Source organism: Cavia porcellus, unplaced genomic scaffold (assembly GCF_034190915.1).
Source record: "Cavia porcellus strain 051 isolate PalLab524CR breed Dunkin Hartley unplaced genomic scaffold, mCavPor4.1 scaffold_1, whole genome shotgun sequence".
Classification (NCBI taxonomy): Eukaryota; Metazoa; Chordata; class Mammalia; order Rodentia; family Caviidae; genus Cavia; species Cavia porcellus.
Window position 1 is genome coordinate 199,948,710 of NW_026947484.1, and position 19,486 is coordinate 199,968,195.

The 19,486-nt window shown below is 43.7% G+C and overlaps 1 protein-coding gene across 10 annotated transcripts in view; it reads right to left on the reverse strand.

Annotated features, from left to right (window-relative positions):
- Mapkap1 (MAPK associated protein 1) overlaps nt 1-19,486 on the reverse strand; it is a 233,627-nt gene that overhangs the window by 55,282 nt on the left and 158,859 nt on the right. For 7 of the 10 annotated variants that reach the window (XM_063227611.1, XM_013153475.3, XM_005004030.4 and 4 more), the window contains one exon: nt 1,326-1,433. The exons of 2 other annotated variants lie outside the window; for them this stretch is intronic. In XM_063227611.1, coding sequence (XP_063083681.1) covers nt 1,326-1,433 — 108 coding nt within the window. Of the gene's footprint in view, nt 1-1,325; nt 1,434-14,316; nt 14,616-19,486 lie in introns of those variants that run through there. One more of the 10 variants, XM_013153477.3, reaches the window with a different exon arrangement.

Below are 19,486 nucleotides of genomic sequence, written 5' to 3' on the forward strand. Positions count from 1 at the left end.
ATGCCTGGCATGAAGGTTCTTTTCGATAAGAGTTGCTTATTCAATAGGTAGAAAGAACTACCTTTTGGTTTAAAATGTTTATATATAGATTGTTAATAAGAATGAACATCTTAACAAACATTTCCTATTTACGCAGATTTTTTGGGACCGTTTGAGAATCAATGATTTTTCTTTGTGTTATTTACATAAGCTTCTTATAGTTGTGGTTGTACACTGTGACCAACCTCCTTAGAGAATTAGCTGCCACATGCTGAGAACCCATTTCACCTTCCTGGTGAGCTGTGAGGATGCTGCACCAGAGGAGGCCACAGGAGCCATAGCCAAAGGGCAGCAGGTGGGTCTGGCTTAGAATGAAGAGCTGCCGTTCATCTCGTCATGCCATATGTATTTACTGATGGCCCGCAGTATGGCCGTTATAGGGCTACTGAGTTAAAACAGGGCACAGTGGTGTTAGCAGCATCCTCACAGACCTGACAATCTAGTGAGAGGCAGGACACTAATCCACCTTTGAGAGAAATACAGGTAGAAACAGAAGCATATGCAGTGAAGAAATACATGCTCTGTGACAACAGGGCGCCCCAGAGAGGAATGATCAAACCTAGGTAAGGAGACAGGGGGTCACGGCAGCCGCTCTGAAGACGGGACCTGTAAGCTGGGACGAAGCATGAGGGTTAAGCAGAACGGGAAAAGGGAGTACCAGGTGGAAGCAGCAGCCTTGTGAAAGCCCTGGAGCAGGAGCGAATGACCAGCACAGCCTGCTGCTGCCACTGCCGTTCTCATACCGCGCCTCCCCGAGTCAGCGGGAGTGCACACAGATGGCAGGGGCAGCAAAGGCCTGGAAGCAACCTGGAAACTGAGAGCGAACGAAAGAAACCAAATGAAGTTTTATAAAAAGTTCCTAACATGGCACTAGGAATGACAACTTTTCCTTTTGCTAAGAATATTCAAACTGTTACAATCCTCTGAAACTCGACGTCTGAACAGTGATATAAGGCCAGTTGCTTTACATAAAAAATAGCTTTTGCTTCAGCAAAGGCCTGACGTCTCTAAGCTGTTTCCAGGGCTGTTCCTAACTTAGGAAGACAGAGCTCGACAGACAAATATTAATCACAGAGTGCTAAACAGGATGTGGACACTGCCAAACAGCACAGACTCTATCATTTTACTCTGGGATACGTTTCTGGCACGAAGGCTGCGGTCTGCCTTGGGAAACAGTCACTTCCAATCTGCCTGAGGAAGCCAGGCCAGTGAGTGTTCCCAAACACATGCGCCCTAAGCACGACTGCAATGGACAAAGCAGGCACGGAGCGAGGCGGCCAACGTACTGTTCTCGCGGACCAGGCAGAACTCCCATGCGCTCTGGCTCTCCAGCGTGCTCTCCAGGTCCACAGCGACGTTAGGCTCGCTCTGCTTCTCCAGGCGGTACTGGGGGCCTGGAAGACCAAAGGGGCAGGAGGAGGGGAGGGAGTCTGAAAGAGTGAATTTAACACTTAGAAATTACCACATACTGGGGAAAGCTGGGAATGCTGAAGGAAAACACTGAAGTTTGTCTCGAGGGCCTGGGGTCCCCCACACATATCTGCTCCCACTCAGTTCTCCCTCAGGTCAGCTGAGAGGTAAGTGGCCTGGAGTTGCACACGATCGCACGGTTTCTCGGCATGAGCCTCTCCTTCCTGGGGATCCACACTAACCCTGAAGGATGATCATGGAGATCAGAGATGATTCAAGAGTGACCCTTAGGAATGTGCCTGCTAGGCAGGATGCACCCCTTCAGTGGTACTTATTATTAATAAGTATCATTCTAATGAATTACAGCGGGTTAAGGTATGTTGAGAACTCTAATATGATAAAAGTACAAAAATTCAAGCAACTTTAAAAAAACATGAAAGTTAAGAAAATAAATTTCAAGTTTCTGGGTTATGGTGATAGACAGTTGGCTGCTGGATCACATTTTTGTCAAAACATTCATGAAAACACAAGAAACAAAGGTTCAGTCATCTCAGAGGCCAGGAATTCTAGCCATCTTGTATCACACAGAGGATTCTGGCAGATCTTAATGAAACATTGGGGTACTTTATACATTTATTCATGTATTTCTTTGTCAAACAAAATGACAATGTTGTTGTTTGCAGGAAACTCCTAACATCCTAACCAATGGTCAGAATCAAATGACTGCTCCTGTGATTTGTTAAGGGTTATTGAAAAAAAATGAGAGGCACAGGAACCTGTCTGAAAGGTGTGTTTGCTCAGACGGAAGGAGGTGTGAGGGACTGAGGAACGCTGCTGCTGAGTCCACGCTGGGCTCTCAGGCAGAACACGTATTTTTACATGCATTTTTTAGCTACTGTCACCTTGTTGATTATTCACATCTAGTACTTTGTGGTTAATCATTTCACGTAGTTTTCCTCTCCTGTGTTACATGTTCCTCCACAGCATTGTAGAGATTCATTTTTTGTTTGGTCTTTTCTCTAACTGGAATTTCATTAGTAGTTCCACCAGAGTTCTTAATAGAGTTCTTCTCGGAGTTCTTATATATACCCAGTCCCTTTTAGACTATTTAAATAAATACATGTGCGTAAGTCTACACAGTGCTTTTAAAAGCTTTCATTCACTGGATTTAGATAAAAAAGAGACAGTGTTTCAACATCATACATAGTAGGGTTCTAACTTCAAAACTGTGAAGTAAATACAAGTATGAATGCAGGTGATTCTTACAGTCCCTGCTCCCTGTCACCCATCAATGCTAACACCTGTCAATGGACAGGTGTGTCTGTTGTTCACTGGATGTGGGCACAGTCATTGCTGGAAGTAGCCACAGAAAAATCACACTTAGCTGAACTTTTGGACAACTTAGCTGTGGGCTATTTAGGCCATTAAAGGAAGGAGTCACCCCAAAACTTGGAGAGCAGCTTTCTGGGAAATCACCTCATGGTTGGGCCTTTAGCCCCAGTACCTCCTAGCAGCACATTGTGTATGAGACATTGACATCACTTCTCTGAATTTACAGTGAAGTATGAGTACAAAGTTTAGTTATAACACAGCTGACCTACAGTATCCACATTTGTGGATCCAACCAACTATGGACTGAAACACTTTAGGAAAAAGAATAGTACCCATACTAACTATGTACTGACTATTGTTATTATTTCCTAAGCAATGCAGTATAATAGTTATTTACACAGCATTTACATAGTATTAGGCATTATAAAGTAACCTAGTGATGACTTAAAGTATGTGAAAGAACGAGAACAAATGTTCACCATTTCATTCAAGGGACTCGAGCATGTGCAGGTTCTGGTATCTGTGGATGTGGAGAGTGTGGAACCAGTCCTCCACAGATACCAAGACAGCTGTAATTTATTTAAGAACATAGTCAAAATGTGGGAACAATTCATGTCTATCTAAAACAGTTACCACTGAAATACCACGAAAATATTAAGAATGATCCTACAAAAATATTTAATGCCATAAAACATGAAGACAGCAAATATAGCACACTATTTGCAGGATAATTACAATTGTAAAAACATGTAAATGCATGGAAGATAAAAAGACAACTTTATTTCTAAAATGTGAATCCTAATGAGATTATGAGTACTTTCATTTTTTCATATCGTTAAAATTTGCTAACAGTAAAGACTACCTTAGTAGTTTAAAAAATACATATAAAGTTCTCTAATTTATTACTATGTCATTTTTCTGAAAATGTGTAATTATTTTCAAATTATACACATTGTGGTATCTCCAACAGGTTTTCATTTGCAGTCATTTACTCCAAAGCAGACAGGGCCTATTTAAGCAGACAGACATTCTCACCATGCATAATCCTGTGCCCCAGCATGGGTACTCTGACAGCAGGGCACAGGGCACTGGACTTTTGAACTGACAGTGCGCTCACACTGGATCACATGTACTCCTGCGCTTTCCTGAGCACTGGAAGCCAAGGTCTGGCTGCATCAGAGGGAATTTCAGGCTCTTTCCTCTGTACATTTTTTCCGTTTCCTGGGACACATGATCCCAGGGTGAATGGAAGTAGTAGGAGGGGGCCCTACCCTGATAACATGATTCCTTGACTTACTCTCAAAACCTTGAATGTCATCATTTTGACATTCACCCTCTTGTTTCTTGCCTGCCTGTTTCTATTAAATCAGTTTGTCTCCTGAAAATATGTTTTAGGACTTTCTCCGTGAATCCTACTGTGATGACTCTCCTGCTTTTATGTTCATTACGTGCCAAGCATGCTCTGTAAATTTTTACAGTAAGCCCATAGATAGAAATTATCCTCCCCATTTCACAGATTTAGATTTTATGCAGTAACTTGCCCAAGATCACAAAAGTAGGACACAGAAAGGGAAAAACCTCAAAGGTCTTTGGGCTCTTTAGAACTTTAGCTTGTGTGCTTTGAACCTTTCTCCTGCAAACTATAAATTACTGGCTAATTATCAAAAAGCCATAGTTTATACTTTAAGTATGGATTTTTGTCAATGTGTGGATTCATCTGGGTTCTGAATCACTTAATTTACAGTTTATATAAATTCAAAATGAAAATGATCTCGATTTTAATGAAACCCACATAACACACTAAATATTCCATTCTATTGCTGTATTCTGGATCCATGACAGCATAAAACCCCCTAAGAAAATATGATCACTGGCTTTCTCCTCCACCAGAAAGACCCTCCCATCTGTCCTTAAGGGCATTTCTATCCATGCTCAGTTTTGTCAGTAACTAAAATTCTGAATGTTGCCTTCTGCCCTGGGTATTCCCTACTCTTTTACACAAGTAAAGAAAAACTTCGAACCTACTTCTGAACTCATTAAAGGACTGAGTTGTCTTGACTTTAGGGAAAATGAGGTGGTGATTTCTCTTGTTGCTGAGACAAAATATCCAACACCCCAAGTTAAGGGAGGAAAAATTTATTTAGCTTGGAGTTTGTAGAAGTTTCAGTCTACAAAGTAGGGTGGTATGGCAGAGGAGAAACAGTTCATGGTGGGTAGAAGGTAACAAAGCAAAAGGGACAATCACAGCTCTTTCTGTCCCTGGTATCCAGGCTACTTTGGGCAAGAAGCACTCCCACGTTTAATCCTAGTACCCTTAATCCTAGCACTGCATCATAAATCAATTCCAGTATCACACACTCTAGATCTAGTCACCTCTGGGAAAAAGCCCTGTCTATGACTGCATGAGGCTTTGGAGGGGCATCTAGGCACAAGCCATAATAGGTCATTAAGCCAAGGATGTGATTCAGGATTTAAATCCAAGTGGAAAATCCACACTTCTCTTCTTAATTCTTGCCTAAACTACTAGCTAAGGGATCTCTCCAAGAAAGACTGCTTCATACAGTCTTTCAGTCAGGCCAGACTGATCATTTCAGATCACATGGTGTAATGACAGGGCTCTGGCTACCCAGTGTAGGCCTACGTGCTTTGATCTGGCTGAGCAACCGAGCTCTGACTTTGAGTCAACTTACTTAACCTCTGTCCGTTTCTTCATCTACAAGCTGGGGTAATGATAGCACTACCTCAGAGAACTGTCAGAAGAGTCAATGACCTAACAGTTGTAAAGCACTGCCTGACACATCAAGTGTGTTAAGTGTCAGCCATCATAATCCTCATCATGACACTGAAGCAACATCAACAGATTATAATTCTGATCATCTATCACAAGCAGGGGACCTACTATGTGGGTACAGATCATCTCATCAATCTTTAGTCATTGTAGTACGTAAAGAATATGAACTTCATTTGACAGGAAAAACTACGACTCCAATGTCTTTCAGGAAGTAGTGAAACTAGAATTCCTATTTGAACTAGGATGCCCAGGCTTCCGTTCTCTATACCACAGTATGAACCACAGCAGGTCACTCAAACCAAATTCTAAATAACATCTGTTGATGAGAATCAAGATTCTGATTACCTGGATCCACAATATATATCAAACTACAGGCTTCATCAACTGCCTGTTTAATGTTTAGGCAGCTGACACAGAAGGAAGAAAACAGCCAAAAGTCATTTCAAAAAGACAAGCTGTGAGGTCGGTTTCTATGAATATATTTTCACCAAAGAAATGACTATATAAAATCTACAAGGCTCTTTCACACTGAACAGGACATAGTTCTCAAGGCAACAGCCACCCTTTGGAAAAGGTTTTAAAATGTCACAGCTGCACACAAAGCCACAGGCCCTCTTCTTCACAGCAGAGGGGAACATGAAAGAAGATTCTGGGAAGCAGTTACTCTGCAATGACAAGGAATCCTGCTTGGGCAAGCCAATGATGTATTTACTGCGGTAATACTGTGTCACTCAACGGTCCAGGAACAAAATACTGCTCTGGGCACTTTGGGAGAGTTCCAAGTTATAACACCCAGCCAAGATTTTTTGAACTTTTGTAAACCAGAGGCAAATGTCTGAGCACAAGTTTCTAGGAAAATCTGTAGAATCTGCTGGGTGGTGGATAATTGCTCAGGAGGCTTTCTTGATCCCTTTAACTGCTGACTGAAACAAAACAATTTAGCACAGGATTCCTTAACAGCTGAGGGCCAGCTGAAAGGTGAAACTCAATGGAAAGCACCTGTCAAAGTCTGCAGGGAAGGAAGTCATCCTGCAGCCCCTATCACTCTGCATCTTCTTTCCATAGACTCATGGGAGACACTTCCTTCAGACCCCAGTATCAGAGAAAGTGGTCTCCTGAGCAGCTGGCCTGCTTTCATTTCTTCAGATAGTTTAACATAACTCCTGTCACTAACTGAGACCACATTCCTTTACCCTGTGCCCATTAGGAAGCTCAGCATGTGCCCCGACTGTTGACCCAGGCATACATTTCTGTGCCAGCTCCTCAGAAGTCATCTTGCTATTAACCCTGTAGAATCTGTATTTCCTTTCTCCTTTCATGTAGTTTCTTTACTAGTTAGAGGTTTTTGTTTTGTTTTCTTTTTTGAGACAGGGTCTCACCTATGTAGCCCAGGCTGGCCTTGAACTCACAGTGATTCTCCTGTCTCAGCCTCCCAAGTGCTGGAATTACAGGCATAAGCCACCATGCCTGGTTCTAGTTAGTGTATTTTTATCTTTATCCTAATATATATATATAGTAATATTATATATATATATTAAATGCTTTTTGTATGTTGAGCACCAGAGAACTACGATCAAGTCAAGAGGTCTTTAAGTGAACTCTTTTCCATTCACCAAGTTGGAGAGCTACTTTCATTTGGAAGAACTTCCTCTAGCCAGAGAGAGCTACATATACAGATAAGAGGGAAGGCTGGGCTTGGGCAGAAGACCCTTGGTACCAGCTGGGTGTGGTGGTGCATGCTGGTAATCCTAGCACTAGGGAGACCGAGGCAAGAGTATGTTGAGGTAGAGGCCAGCCTGGGCTACATGATGAGACCCTGTCTCAAAAGCAAAAAGAAAGAAAGAAAACCCTTGGTGTCATATTTGTACCCTGAGAGGGAGTAGTATTGTCAGCTATGCCTCCTGGGGAAATTATTTAATCTCATCTGCAAAATGGAGAGAACAGAACTTCTCTCAGAAGGTGGCTGTGAGGATTAGGAGAGACAACCAAGACTCCCTTGGGCCAAGTGCTTAGGCAGCACAGCTGTATTATTCTAATGCAGGCTGAACTGGAAACTGCTAGGAGGAGGGTCAGGTAGATCCCTCACCTATGAGATGCAGCAGGCTAATGCATCAAGGACAGGTGCACTGTGCAGGGAATGCTGCACCGCAGTGGAAGCCCACATTCTCTGGTGCATGTCCAAGCGAGTGCAGTGTGGGAGTAGCTACATATCTATTTAAATAAGCTTGGTTTTAAGATATAGGCATTTAAGATTAGAGACTTGTTTAGCAGCCAGGATTCCCACAGTCTCCTAGTCTCTCAGGTCCTACAAGTACAGTCTCAAAATGGTAAGTAAATGCCAGAACCCACCCAATAAATCTGTACATCCATCTTACAAACATTTTTGAGCATCCATAATGTGCTAGGCACAGAGGTGAATACTCAGTGACCCGTGCTGTCGAGGAGGCTGGGGAAGGAGGAAGACGCACTTGAACAGACACATTAGAAGAAACTAATCAGTGGTCTACTGAGGTGGGGACCAGGTGCTGTGGGAGCCCAGAAGAGGGAAAACCAACTGAGGTCGCCCTCTGTCTCCTCTATGGTGGAAGACTGGGAGTTGCGGGAAGAGAGAGACAGAAGAGCCCACAGAGGCCACAGGAAATTCAGCGTGGAAGAGGTCCAGGCATGCAAGAGAGGCCTGTTCCACACGGGTGCTCAGGATGCGGATTTTCTCTCATTAGCACCAGGTGTTAACAGGACAGTGATATGATGTGGAAGATTGTCCTGGTGGCATTGCTGACAATGGGCTGGAGAAGACCAGGAACCCATCTGAGGCAAGGCATGCCAAGCCTTGCCTGCTGGGCTGAATCCAGAGTTCCTCACTGAGCCAAGGCCATCACTGACAAAGCTGACTCGGTTTACAGCAGAGCTCAGCTCAACACCAGCTCTTCTAAAGTGTGTGCATTTAATATCAGCTCCATCGCTTATAACTCCTGTAGCCAGAACTGCAGCATTTTCTGCTTCATCTTGATAAAAGCACTGAACTCCACACAAGTGATAATTGCTGAAGCTTATATTCCATCTGAGGCTCAGATTGGATAATCTCGAATTTAAATAATAAAAAAGGAACAAGCTGACATGACAATAAGGTCACACTTTAGCCTCTTCTGAGCCAATACACAATTTGCTCTCAGTGAAACAGCCGAACATAATCAAATTAAATACAATTCCCATTACAAAAGAAGAAAGACCAGAGCTGTTCCAATAAACCAATTCTCCTGCCTAGTTAAACTGCAAAACCTTCAGGAAAGGTTTTGAAAGCATGACCCATCAGTTCTAATTTTTAAAACTTATCCTTTCAGTCAAGACTAGAAAAAGGCCCATTCCAACTTTTATCTTTACTACAAAGTGCTGTTATCTTGGCCTGATGTCAGGAGCTCTATCTCTCTTTCTGCTGACAAGCAGAGACGAGAAAGATAAGATTGGAAACGAATCTCACTTCTCTGAGTAAATAAATAATCAATACTCATCTAAATGTAAATGAGAAGGTAGCCCCCTCTGATAACAGCACTCTTATCAGAGAGCCAATTTTCTTCAGACATTTGGCCTCAACCAAATCACCATCATTCAGCCCCAGCCTAATGGCAAAAAATCGTAACTAAATTGAACCGATCACCAGAGATCAACTAAGTTCGGCCCTGGCCACTTCAGGTTCAAATGTTTGGGAATGCAATTTTGCCCCCATTAACTTTCAATAGCAATGAAGAACAGACTGGTCAAGGGGCCAGTCTGTGCAATAAACAAACCCCAGTCAGAGGCCGGACAGAAGATGGGGAAGAGTGTACTGAAGTGTTCAAACAATGCCACTGCCAGAAGGGAGGCGACCCCAAACCTGAGAGGGAAGGCACTTCTGTATGGACAGCATTTTTTCCTCTAAGGCTTGGCTGAAGTTGAGAAGACATTTAATTTGTCTAGTAATCATGATGATTAAAGTTTATTAAAACAAACATAAATAAAGAGAAAAGAGAGATGAGAAAGTGACTGTAGCTAAAAATAACCAAAGGTCCAAATGATCAATTTCCTCCAACTAATTTGTCTCAGACTTACATCTGACCCAGCAGTGCTGCACTGACCTGATTTTACTGAGAGAAGACGCCGTCTACAAGACAAATCACTTTCAAACCATTGCACTGGGGTTTCCATTTCTTTGCTGCAAGACTCAATTCACTGCTGATGAGAGTATTGGGGAAATTATGACCATTATTGATAGGACAGCAAAACCACTTTTACACAGTAGTCTTCGAGTCGACCAAAAGCTTGCACTAGACCATTAATGAAGGTGTCAGCTAGAATCAGAAATTAAAGACAAAAGCTGGGAAAGGCCTAATTTTTAGAGCACAGTAAGGACACCAGACACACAAGACGTAGCAGCCATTTATCCTCTGAAGAGTAAGACAGCCTAAACAAGGAGGCACAGAGGAGCCTGCTTGCAAAGAGGAGGAGGAAACACTGCTTTTTGGCTGCCCTGGCATTCTAAGAGCAAAGGCTCTCCATTTGCTCACTGCCAAGCCTTTATCAGCCAAAAGAGGCTATGTCTGGTGTGAGCCAGAACTACTCAGCCGTCTAATTTCTACCCTGCTGCATCAGCCTACAAGGTGGAGGCACAAGTGTGGTGGTGGTGAGAGTGTGAGTTTCAAGTCAGGATGACTGGGATGAAGATTCTGGTACTTTTATAAACTATGCAATGCCCGGCAAGTTAGCTGATCTAGCCCTTCATGGTACAGTTGCAAAGATTATGTGTAACACAATCCCTAGCAAGTAATAGGCCTCAGTGAGTGTCAGCTGGTATACTGCTATACAAGTTTGACAAAATTATCAATTTGCTCTTTTTGAAAACAAGTCAAATAATGCTTCATTTCCAGACTCTAATGACAACAATGAACACTGAGGAGTGTCCTGGCTTACTGAATTCTCATAAAACTGCATGGGTTAGGTGCTATGATTGTCCCCATTTTACCAGGAAAGAAAATGAACCCTGGAGTGATCAAGTCATGTGCCCAGGATGAGGCCAGGGTAAAAATGCAAGTGTTTCTAATTCTACAGCCTATGCGTTTAACCACTTTCCTAGGCCATGTTCCATAGCAGATAGAATCAGTTCTATCTTTGGCTTTTAAAAAAAATTGTAAGGCCGAGGTGATTTACTGGTTTAGAAAGGGGTAGGACGAGGTAGCAGCAGGAGAGAGTGGGGAGCTGGTTTTGAAGGGTCAAAGCTGAGAGTATCAGCCCTCGAAACAGGCACTTACTGTGCACACCAGCTGCTCGCTGGGGTTTTGTTTAAAGGGTGGGGGTGGGGGTAGCTCTTTTTCTAAGTTAAGTGATTTACAGAGTTACTGCCTCAATTCACAGTCTGAAAGTGTGATTTCTTTAGGGTTTAACTATACCCATTTCTAGTCTTGTTACAACTTTTTTATTGCGATAGAAAACATTTACTGGAAATATGTTACTGCTATTACCAGGTCATAAAATAAAAAGAAAAATAGTTTATGTATTGCCATCATTTCCAATCATCAATCAGAAAGTGCCAAGAGGAGGAAAGGAAAGGGCATACAGCCGAGATTTCCTTCTTTGTATAGGAGAAAATGCAGGAGCATCATAATTCTTCAGAACAAATTTCTCCTTGAACAGCCAGCCGTGGGGCTGGGTGCGTGGGAGGAGCAGGGAGCATACCTTTTGGCATATCCCCTCCCCTTGGCAGCCTTGCCTGAGTCCCCATTGGAATCAAGAGCTCTTTCATCCTACCTTCCTGGGGCCCTTCCTTCTCTAGTACACTGAGCATGCAGGATTAGAAGCATTTTTTGATTTGTGTTTCCCTCATTCACTATTAAGGTGTTCTTTAAAGATGGAGTAAGGGCAGGGTTTTAAACAAAACTCAACTTTAGATCATAGAGCCCTAGCAAGGTAATAAGCTTTGCTGATGTTCAGTAATCTCTGTTCAATAGAACGGCCTCAACAGGGTGGCATTACAAATCAAACAACCCAAATAATTCACTTCTACAGGCCCATCCTGAGAAGTACTAGCCCAAGTATACAACGACATATGGTCAGAGATGGTCACTGCAGCACTGTTGTAATACTGAAAACTGCATATGACCTAAATGTTCACCAGTAGGAAACCATTAAATAAATTACAGTATACCTGTACACTGAGATGTTATATAGACATTATAAAAATAGGCTAATAAGGGGCTGGGGATTTAGCTCAGCGGCATAAGTGCCTGCCTTGAAAGCAGGCAGTCGTGAGTTCAATCCCTGGTACCGATAAAAATGAAAAAGACAATAAATAAATAAATAAATGAAAATAGGCTAATAAGACAAGGGAAGATGTCTAAAATACATTAAGGAGGGGCTGGGGATTTAGCTCAGTGGCATAAGCGCCTGCCTTGCAAGCAGGCAGTCGTGAGTTCGATCCCTGGTACCAATAAAAAAGACAAAAAAAAAGCAAAAAAAAAAAAAAAAAAAAAAAATATATATATATATATATATATATATACATATAAAGGAATTTAAAAATTGGCTGAGGGCACACCTGTGCTGAGAGCACTTGCCTAGCAGATATGAAACCCTGTGTTTGATCCCCAACACTCAGAATGCAGAGTATATTGTATATTAATAGTGTAAACCCCAATTAAACATATGCATTCATGTGTTTGTGGAATATTCACACATACATGTGCATTCCATGAACATACATATAATCTAGAAGGACTGAGCCCAATGCTATCATAGTTGCTCTGTTAATACCAGAGGGTATACGATGAGATAGTAACAGAGGGTGGCTTTTGCTTTTCACTTAATAGATTTTGATAACATTTGGGTCTTGACAGTAGATGAATGTGAGTATTGTGTGTGTCATTTAAAAATCTAAGTTTAAAAATAAGGTTTGCCAATCTTAAAAGATATTCCAGCCTGCCCAGACTAAACCCTGTGGCCTCTGGGGGCCTCCTCACCACACCTGGCTCCTCACAGATCGTGTGGGCTCAGTGGCTGCTGAACAGAGTCACACAGGTGGGGAGCCAGGAACTGAAATGGGACAGTGTCTGTTCAAGGACCCCTGAAGCCCAGAGCCAAGCCATGGGGCAGACCACAGAGGCTCCATGTTGCTTGCAGCACCAGGCAGCAAACATGAAGAAGACTAGGGCCAGGCTCCTGGACCCCAGAGGCGTTCACCGAGAGGCTATGAATGTAGCCTCTGAGGGTCCAACTTCCCAGCTGTGGCTCCACCTTCCAGGCTGGACAGCTAGGCCTGCCTCATTCTCATGCATTCTACACAGCACTGCAGAAAGCAAAGAGGGCCCCGTGCTCTCTCTGCCTGGCCTTATTAGCCTTCCTCCATGCCAGTTCCAAAGTCTCCAGTCAGACTATGAGGTAAGAGGTGGCGCATCAGGAGTCCATCCCTATCTCCGAGGGAAGGCTAAGTTGTGGATTTGACAAACACTGAATGCACTTTGTCTAGAGTATCCTGTAAACTACTGATCCACAGCACTGGAGACAACATAGTGTAATTTCTAGAAGCCAGACTTGTTGGGCTGCAGTGCCAGTTCCACAACTTACCAGCTCTGTGACACCGGATAAGCTGCCTACCTTGTCTGTGCCTTGTTTGCCCATCTAAAGAGGGAATACAGGCCCTTATCTCTTAGGGTTATTCCAAGAAGTAAATGTAGATGAACAGCACCTGTAAAAGGATGCCTAGCCCTGTACTAAGTGTGCAGCCTCAGCATCTGGTCCCTAGGCCAGGAAAACTGCTTCTGCTTTCAAAGACGGACCTCTAGTTCTCCAGCCACACAGGCCTCATCTCCATCACCTGATACAGCAATCCACACTCACCCATGCTCCTTGACTGCAGTCGTCCTCTCTGTACTTTACTACTTTAGTCCATGTGTTTCCCTACTCACAGACTCAAAGCTTGGCTTCAAGGTCACCACTCTGCACTTCTCAGAGCGGCTCATGAAGGAAGAGCTCTCATACCAAGTGTGAGTCAAAGGCGGTGAGCACATCTTGGTGTCTCTGCTCTCCTATGGCAGCCTCAGCACCCAGGAGTGTGTTGGTCATATCTGGGACAAATGAAGCCCACCTGCTTGGCTATCACCTTACACGGAATCGGAGCTCCAGAATCTCCACCTGACTCCGGGGCTGCTACTGTTTAGAGACTCCTACTAGGGCCCTAACTCTGACTGGCTTCAGAGGGCACAGAGCTAGCTGATCTAGGTGACTCATCCTGAAAATGAAAAGCCAGCCCACTGAACAGTCTGCACCCTCACCAGGCCCACCTTCTCTGCCACAGTGCTCTGTGGGAACCCACTTGACCTCTCAGCAAGAAGAGATAAGGCAGAGACAACCGAAAACTTCAAAACCTAGAGAAGGGTGGAAGTCACTGGCTGGGAGCCTTTCACCCTCCACTGCAGGCAGGGAGCACGCCAAGGGGCCAACTCCTCATCACCTTGAGGGATGCTCCTCATCAACATCCTGTCACTGGCCAGCCAGTGAAATGTTCTTCTCTTGGAGAAAGGAGGCCTGAATTCTTGTAAAAAAGAAATATTTTTTTTCTCCTTCAAATCCAGATATCGCTTGTTAGAGGATGGAAACCTTTAACACTGTCCCTGAGCATCCAATTTTTCAGCCCAATCTGTTTCTCTTAACTTGAGTCACTGTGACATTACCAAATTTTACATACAGTTATCTGTTGCTCTGCAAAGAAATACAGATGGTTTTTGTGGAAATAAACAGTCATTTATTTTAAACAATTGTAAAATAGTTTATGGAAACCAGTGGGGTAATGCATTCAAATAAATGCCAAAACTGGTTGATGGGGAGCCAGGGTGCTAAATCACACTGCTGAGGAATTCAGCTGTGGAGAACAGATAGTAAATCCAGAGTGACAGAATTTCCCGTGATGGCAAAGGTTTCTGACATCCAGTCCAGTACTCAAAAACCACAGCAGTTCAAACCCATTTTCCTTAACACAGTCTTGACAGCCAGTGAAATTAGTGAATTTAGTCACAAGCACCTAAGGATAAAAACAGAAGAAACAAACAAAAGGGAGATTTCACTTGTCTGCAGCCTTCTCTGAGCTATATAAAAGTGGTGTCTGCAGCCAGAGTCAATGGACAGTAAAGTTAGGGCCAACTGTTTGCAATCACCAGCCTGTTATGATACACTGGAATCCGAACCTTTTCCTTCAGATCTGTGTATGTCAGAGACTGGTGTGGGCAAATCACATCCTCACGGAACCTCAGTCTCTTACTCTCTAAAGGGAGAATAATGGCTCTATGTTGAGCAGATTCAGCAAGGCACCAGTGAGTGCCGCTATAAGCAGCTCAGTGCAAGCTGCCGTGGGCCAGCTCCTTTGTGCACTGGCAGTGGGAGATGGGCCTCCTGGGTCCTCCAGGGTAGTGCCCCTGGCAATAGAGGGCACACCCCCGGGTTTGCAGGCAGAGAGAACACCAAGCCCCCTTTAGCTGCTAACCTGATAGGAAAATCAACCATAAACATTTTTACCTGACCTTCTCAAACCACTTTTCCTTGTAATGAACTCAGTTGTTCTCCAAACATTTAACACCTTCCTGCCATGTGCCATGCCCTAAGCTAGGCACCATACGTGCCAAGATGACTGAAACTGATTCTGGCCTCTGCTGACTCCGAGTAGTACATGCCACTCACAGGATGGAATAATTTTTACTCAGCCTGCCTACTTGTCATGGGCATTAAATCAGCTCCCAAGTTCTGTAGAATCTACTGGCTGCGTAAGTCTCCCTGCATTGCTTACTATCTGGCTACAGCGATGGCCTCCCAACTTGGCCACGGGCCCTCTGTTTCTCATCCTATTGTCACAGGGCACTCTGCAGAGTCAAACTGAGGGCTCTCTTCCCTGAGTAAAATTGTTCTCAGCTTCCTCACACCTATCAGTGGTGCCACTCTCAAGGTCTTCTACCTGTCCCAATTTCTTGTCGGTATATTCCTTGTCCGGTCACGTCCTCTAGGGTCCAGCCCATTCTGTGCATACCCAGCACAGTTTCCCAGCTCCACACTACGGCTGTGCCTTTCACGTCATCCAGTGGGCTGCTACTTTGCTTTTCCAAAGTCATACCCCTCTTAAATCATTTCAGACCTCCAACCCTTTGTACCCACAGTATCAGACCTTACCAGATTTCCAGACTGTCCTCCTTTGGGAAAGTCTGGTTTGCTCTGACGTCTCATTCAAGTCATTGCTGCTGCCCAGCACCCTGCCCTCAGCTCTGCTGCCCTGATGGGTTCTCAGAGCACCTCTTCTGAGAATCCTGTCCTACCCCTTGATGTCACCTTCCTGCTTGGGCTTCCCTGTACGTATAGTATACATTTAATTTATCCGGATTCAACTATACTTGCTTGTTAAAAATGAAGGAAAATAAAAGGAGAGATTTGATCAAAAAAACAATTTAAACAGTTTGGAGACTTCCACTTGCTATGATTCCCAGGGACCCAGTGTGCCCAGAGAGTTATGACTGTGGGGCCTGATAAATGTCTGGTGAACAACTGATGAATTAATTGGGTGGATGGTGGTGTCTGTTTTCCAGCCATTTTAAGATGTGGGCAAGTTTGTCTTTAAAGTTATTTATTTTTAGATTTCTTTGTTCTAACGCTAGAGAAAAAAGCTAACCATGTGGGTTTCATGAGGAAAAAACAGTACGTTGGCTTCCAATGGGGATTTTTTTTCCCTAGAGGTAATTTTGGTAATAGGATTTTTGCTCACCTGTTGTTGCTTTATGGATCAACCCCACACAGGTTGCAGCTCTCTGGTTTGGCTGTCCCTGGATGTTGGGAATTATCTGCTTCCTTGGTCCTTGCTGTTGGAACCTCAGTCCTTGAGGTCACCTCCTGTGGACTGCCTGTCTGCACTATTCCCTGCTGTGGGGCCAGACCCTTCAGGTGCTGGCTCCAACAGGGTTTCTTTCTGCCCATACTGTCTTCCTTCCAATGTCCACTGTACCAATGGGCTTTTTTAGAATCAGAACACAGCATGAGGAGATACCTTTCCTATTACCAGTACTGTGTCCCGCTCGTTATAACATCCATTTTTGCTCTTGCCTTAACACTTTCCAATAGATGGGTTCAAATCTCACTTCCATCAGCTTCGAGACACTGGGAGAGTAGGTAAATGCTAGAAGCACGGTCTCCTGAACTCTAAACGAGAATGATGATAGTGCTTGATTCACGCTGTTATTGTATTGATTAAATGATGCAGTAACACGTGGAAAGCACTCAGCCTGGCACACAAGTACTCAATAAACAGCAACTATTTATCACTATATTAATATAATTTCGCACATTTTGTATGTGCAACTCCCAAGCTATCAAACAGTAAGAGGCTGAATTATACATACTGTTTTATTTTAAGCCAATTGTGACTTGTAACTCAGATGTTAAAATATGTCTCTCTTTGTGCTACAAACCACACAAAAAGGAGCAAAGGAAAAAACAGCAGAAGAGGAGCCAGGGCTGCTGGCCATTTTCTTTCCTGGGAGTTTTCTTTCTTGTTCACTCTATTATCTGGGAGCTGAGCTGTCCTGCTGGCTTTCCATTTGCCTTGCTAATAACAGTAAATCCAGCAGTTCCACTGCAGTCCTGTCTCCTTTAGCTGACTCCCCAACCAAACAGCATTTCCTCTCTGCTAATGTCAGATGTTCTTTGGGAAGTCCTGTTTCTCTTGCTTTTAACCTTCTGCAGATCCCACCCCCGAAGTAGGGTGCTGGGGAGGTACGCCAGGCTGTGCCTGCACGGCACTCCTGGGTTCCTGCTGATGCGATGCTGCTCTGATAAGGGACTTCAGACCCCTGGGAAAGCTCAAGCGAGTGGCTGGACAGATGCCCGTGCTCTGGGCTGTATTTGATAGGGAGTAATTTGAACTGGGCTCCTTAGCAGTTGGAGTCTTTGTCAAACTATGTCTCAAAGCTGTGGTCATTTGGAAAAAAAAAAAAAAAAATCAAAGTGTTACACTGGGTCTCACTCACCTGAAATTGAAAGGAGGTGGAACTAATATTTATGAAGTAATAGGCAGCAGTAAAGACTTACTGGGTACTTGGTGCTTTGCACACATCTCTAATTCTCATAGCAGTGCTATAAAGAGATACAATGACTATTTTCCCTATTGAGGAAAATGAAGCTCAAACAGGCTAAGAAACTCACCACTGAGCTAGTAAAAGTGGGCAAAAATGGAGTCTAGCAGGTTCCTCTAGAACCCAGGTTCACAGTTAAGAATCAACCGGCTGGGGATTTAGCTCAGCGGCATAAGCGCCTGCCTTGTAAGCAGGCAGTCGTGAGTTCGATCCCTGGTACCAATAAAAAATGAAAAAGACCAAAAAAAAAAAAAAAAAAAAAAAAAGAATCAACCGGCAGCCTGTGATGTGGCAGGTACTTCGGATAGGAAATGACCTAAGCAAGGTCACCTGGTGAGCAGCAAGCAACAGAGCCACAGAGCCAGCTCTACCCCAGCAGAGGAAGCACGACCTGATCCATGGCAGCCACCCAGACAGAAGTTCTCAAGGGCTGCAGGGGAGAAGGCACTGATTTGGGCTCTCGAGGACACGGGAGTGGCACTCCAGAGTTTCTTTAGACAGAAGAAAGAAAAGAGGGGTCGCTGTGAGGCTTAGGCTCACTGGCAGAGATGGCAGTGGAGCGGAAGTCGTGCCAGGCCCCACGGACCTGATGTTCTTGGTATAGAAGGGCTCATCGTGGGTTTTCCATTTTAAGTGCGTCCCAGCCTTTGGGGATGTCTACATTCTAGCTCGACAGGCTTTTCTCTGACCTCTTCTCCACCTCTCCACAGAAGTTAGATGTGGATTCAGTAAACTAATTTTTGCCCCAATTTAGAAGAAAAAAAGACTGTCAAAATGTACATGTGACAGCTGTTTAGGACGCTAATGTTATGGAAAAGCAGCTGTTTTCATTTATATTAGAGATATTCGTCATTCTTAGAATGGGAAAGAGTATTTGGCTAATAGCCTGTGCTTTAAACTACGGAAAATACAGGTCACAGAGACAAAATGTTGGCAAAATTCACAGAATGATGGTTACAATCATAACATTTTGGTCTTAAAAAGTTTGGAAATGTTTACAGTGGGATGCAACTATTTAATAATGATGTTCTTGAAGAAATCTGACAACTTGATGAAATGGATGTTGGATTTTAGGAGAAAGGAAGTTTCCAAGTAGAGAAAGTCTATGTAAGCAGAGAAAGAAATTTTGCTGAACTGTTTTTTTTTTACACATTTAAAATTATTTTTTCTTTCATCAAAGTAACATATATACTAAACTTAATACTGGAAAATAGTAATGCTTTTCCTGCGTCTTTCCTGAATTGCTCCTTATAGGCAATTAGTTTAAGCTAGATTTTTTGTTTTGTTTTACTTTTGCTATTTCTCCTGGTATGTATCTTCATACCTACTCTGCTATTTAAACTATTACCATAACCATGATAAAACATTAACATTCAGGACAGGAGATGAGAAGTTAGCTTTCTCCCCCTTTTTGCTCACTCTCCATTTGAAAGTGAGTTTGCTTTACTTTCAGTGCATTAGGAGATCACTGGTGACAGGCCCGGGGCACCTCTGCTGCAGGGCCACTGCTGCCTCTACTTGGCTTGCACAGCTGACATACGCCTGTCCCTCTACAAGACCGCAGCTGACCCAGATAGTCACTTGCGGCTCAAGAGTTCATGTACTCCTGCGGCTTGAGTGTTGGCAACCAGAACAAGAGATGCGTGGCAGCACGTGGAAAGGCTGAGGAAATGCCATTCCTAGCGGGAATAGAGACTCCTCAGCAGGGGAACTCACCAAGCTGCCGGCTTGAGGAGGTCCCTTTGGTCAGAAAATGGAAAGACTCATAATATGTCCTGTTTTTAGC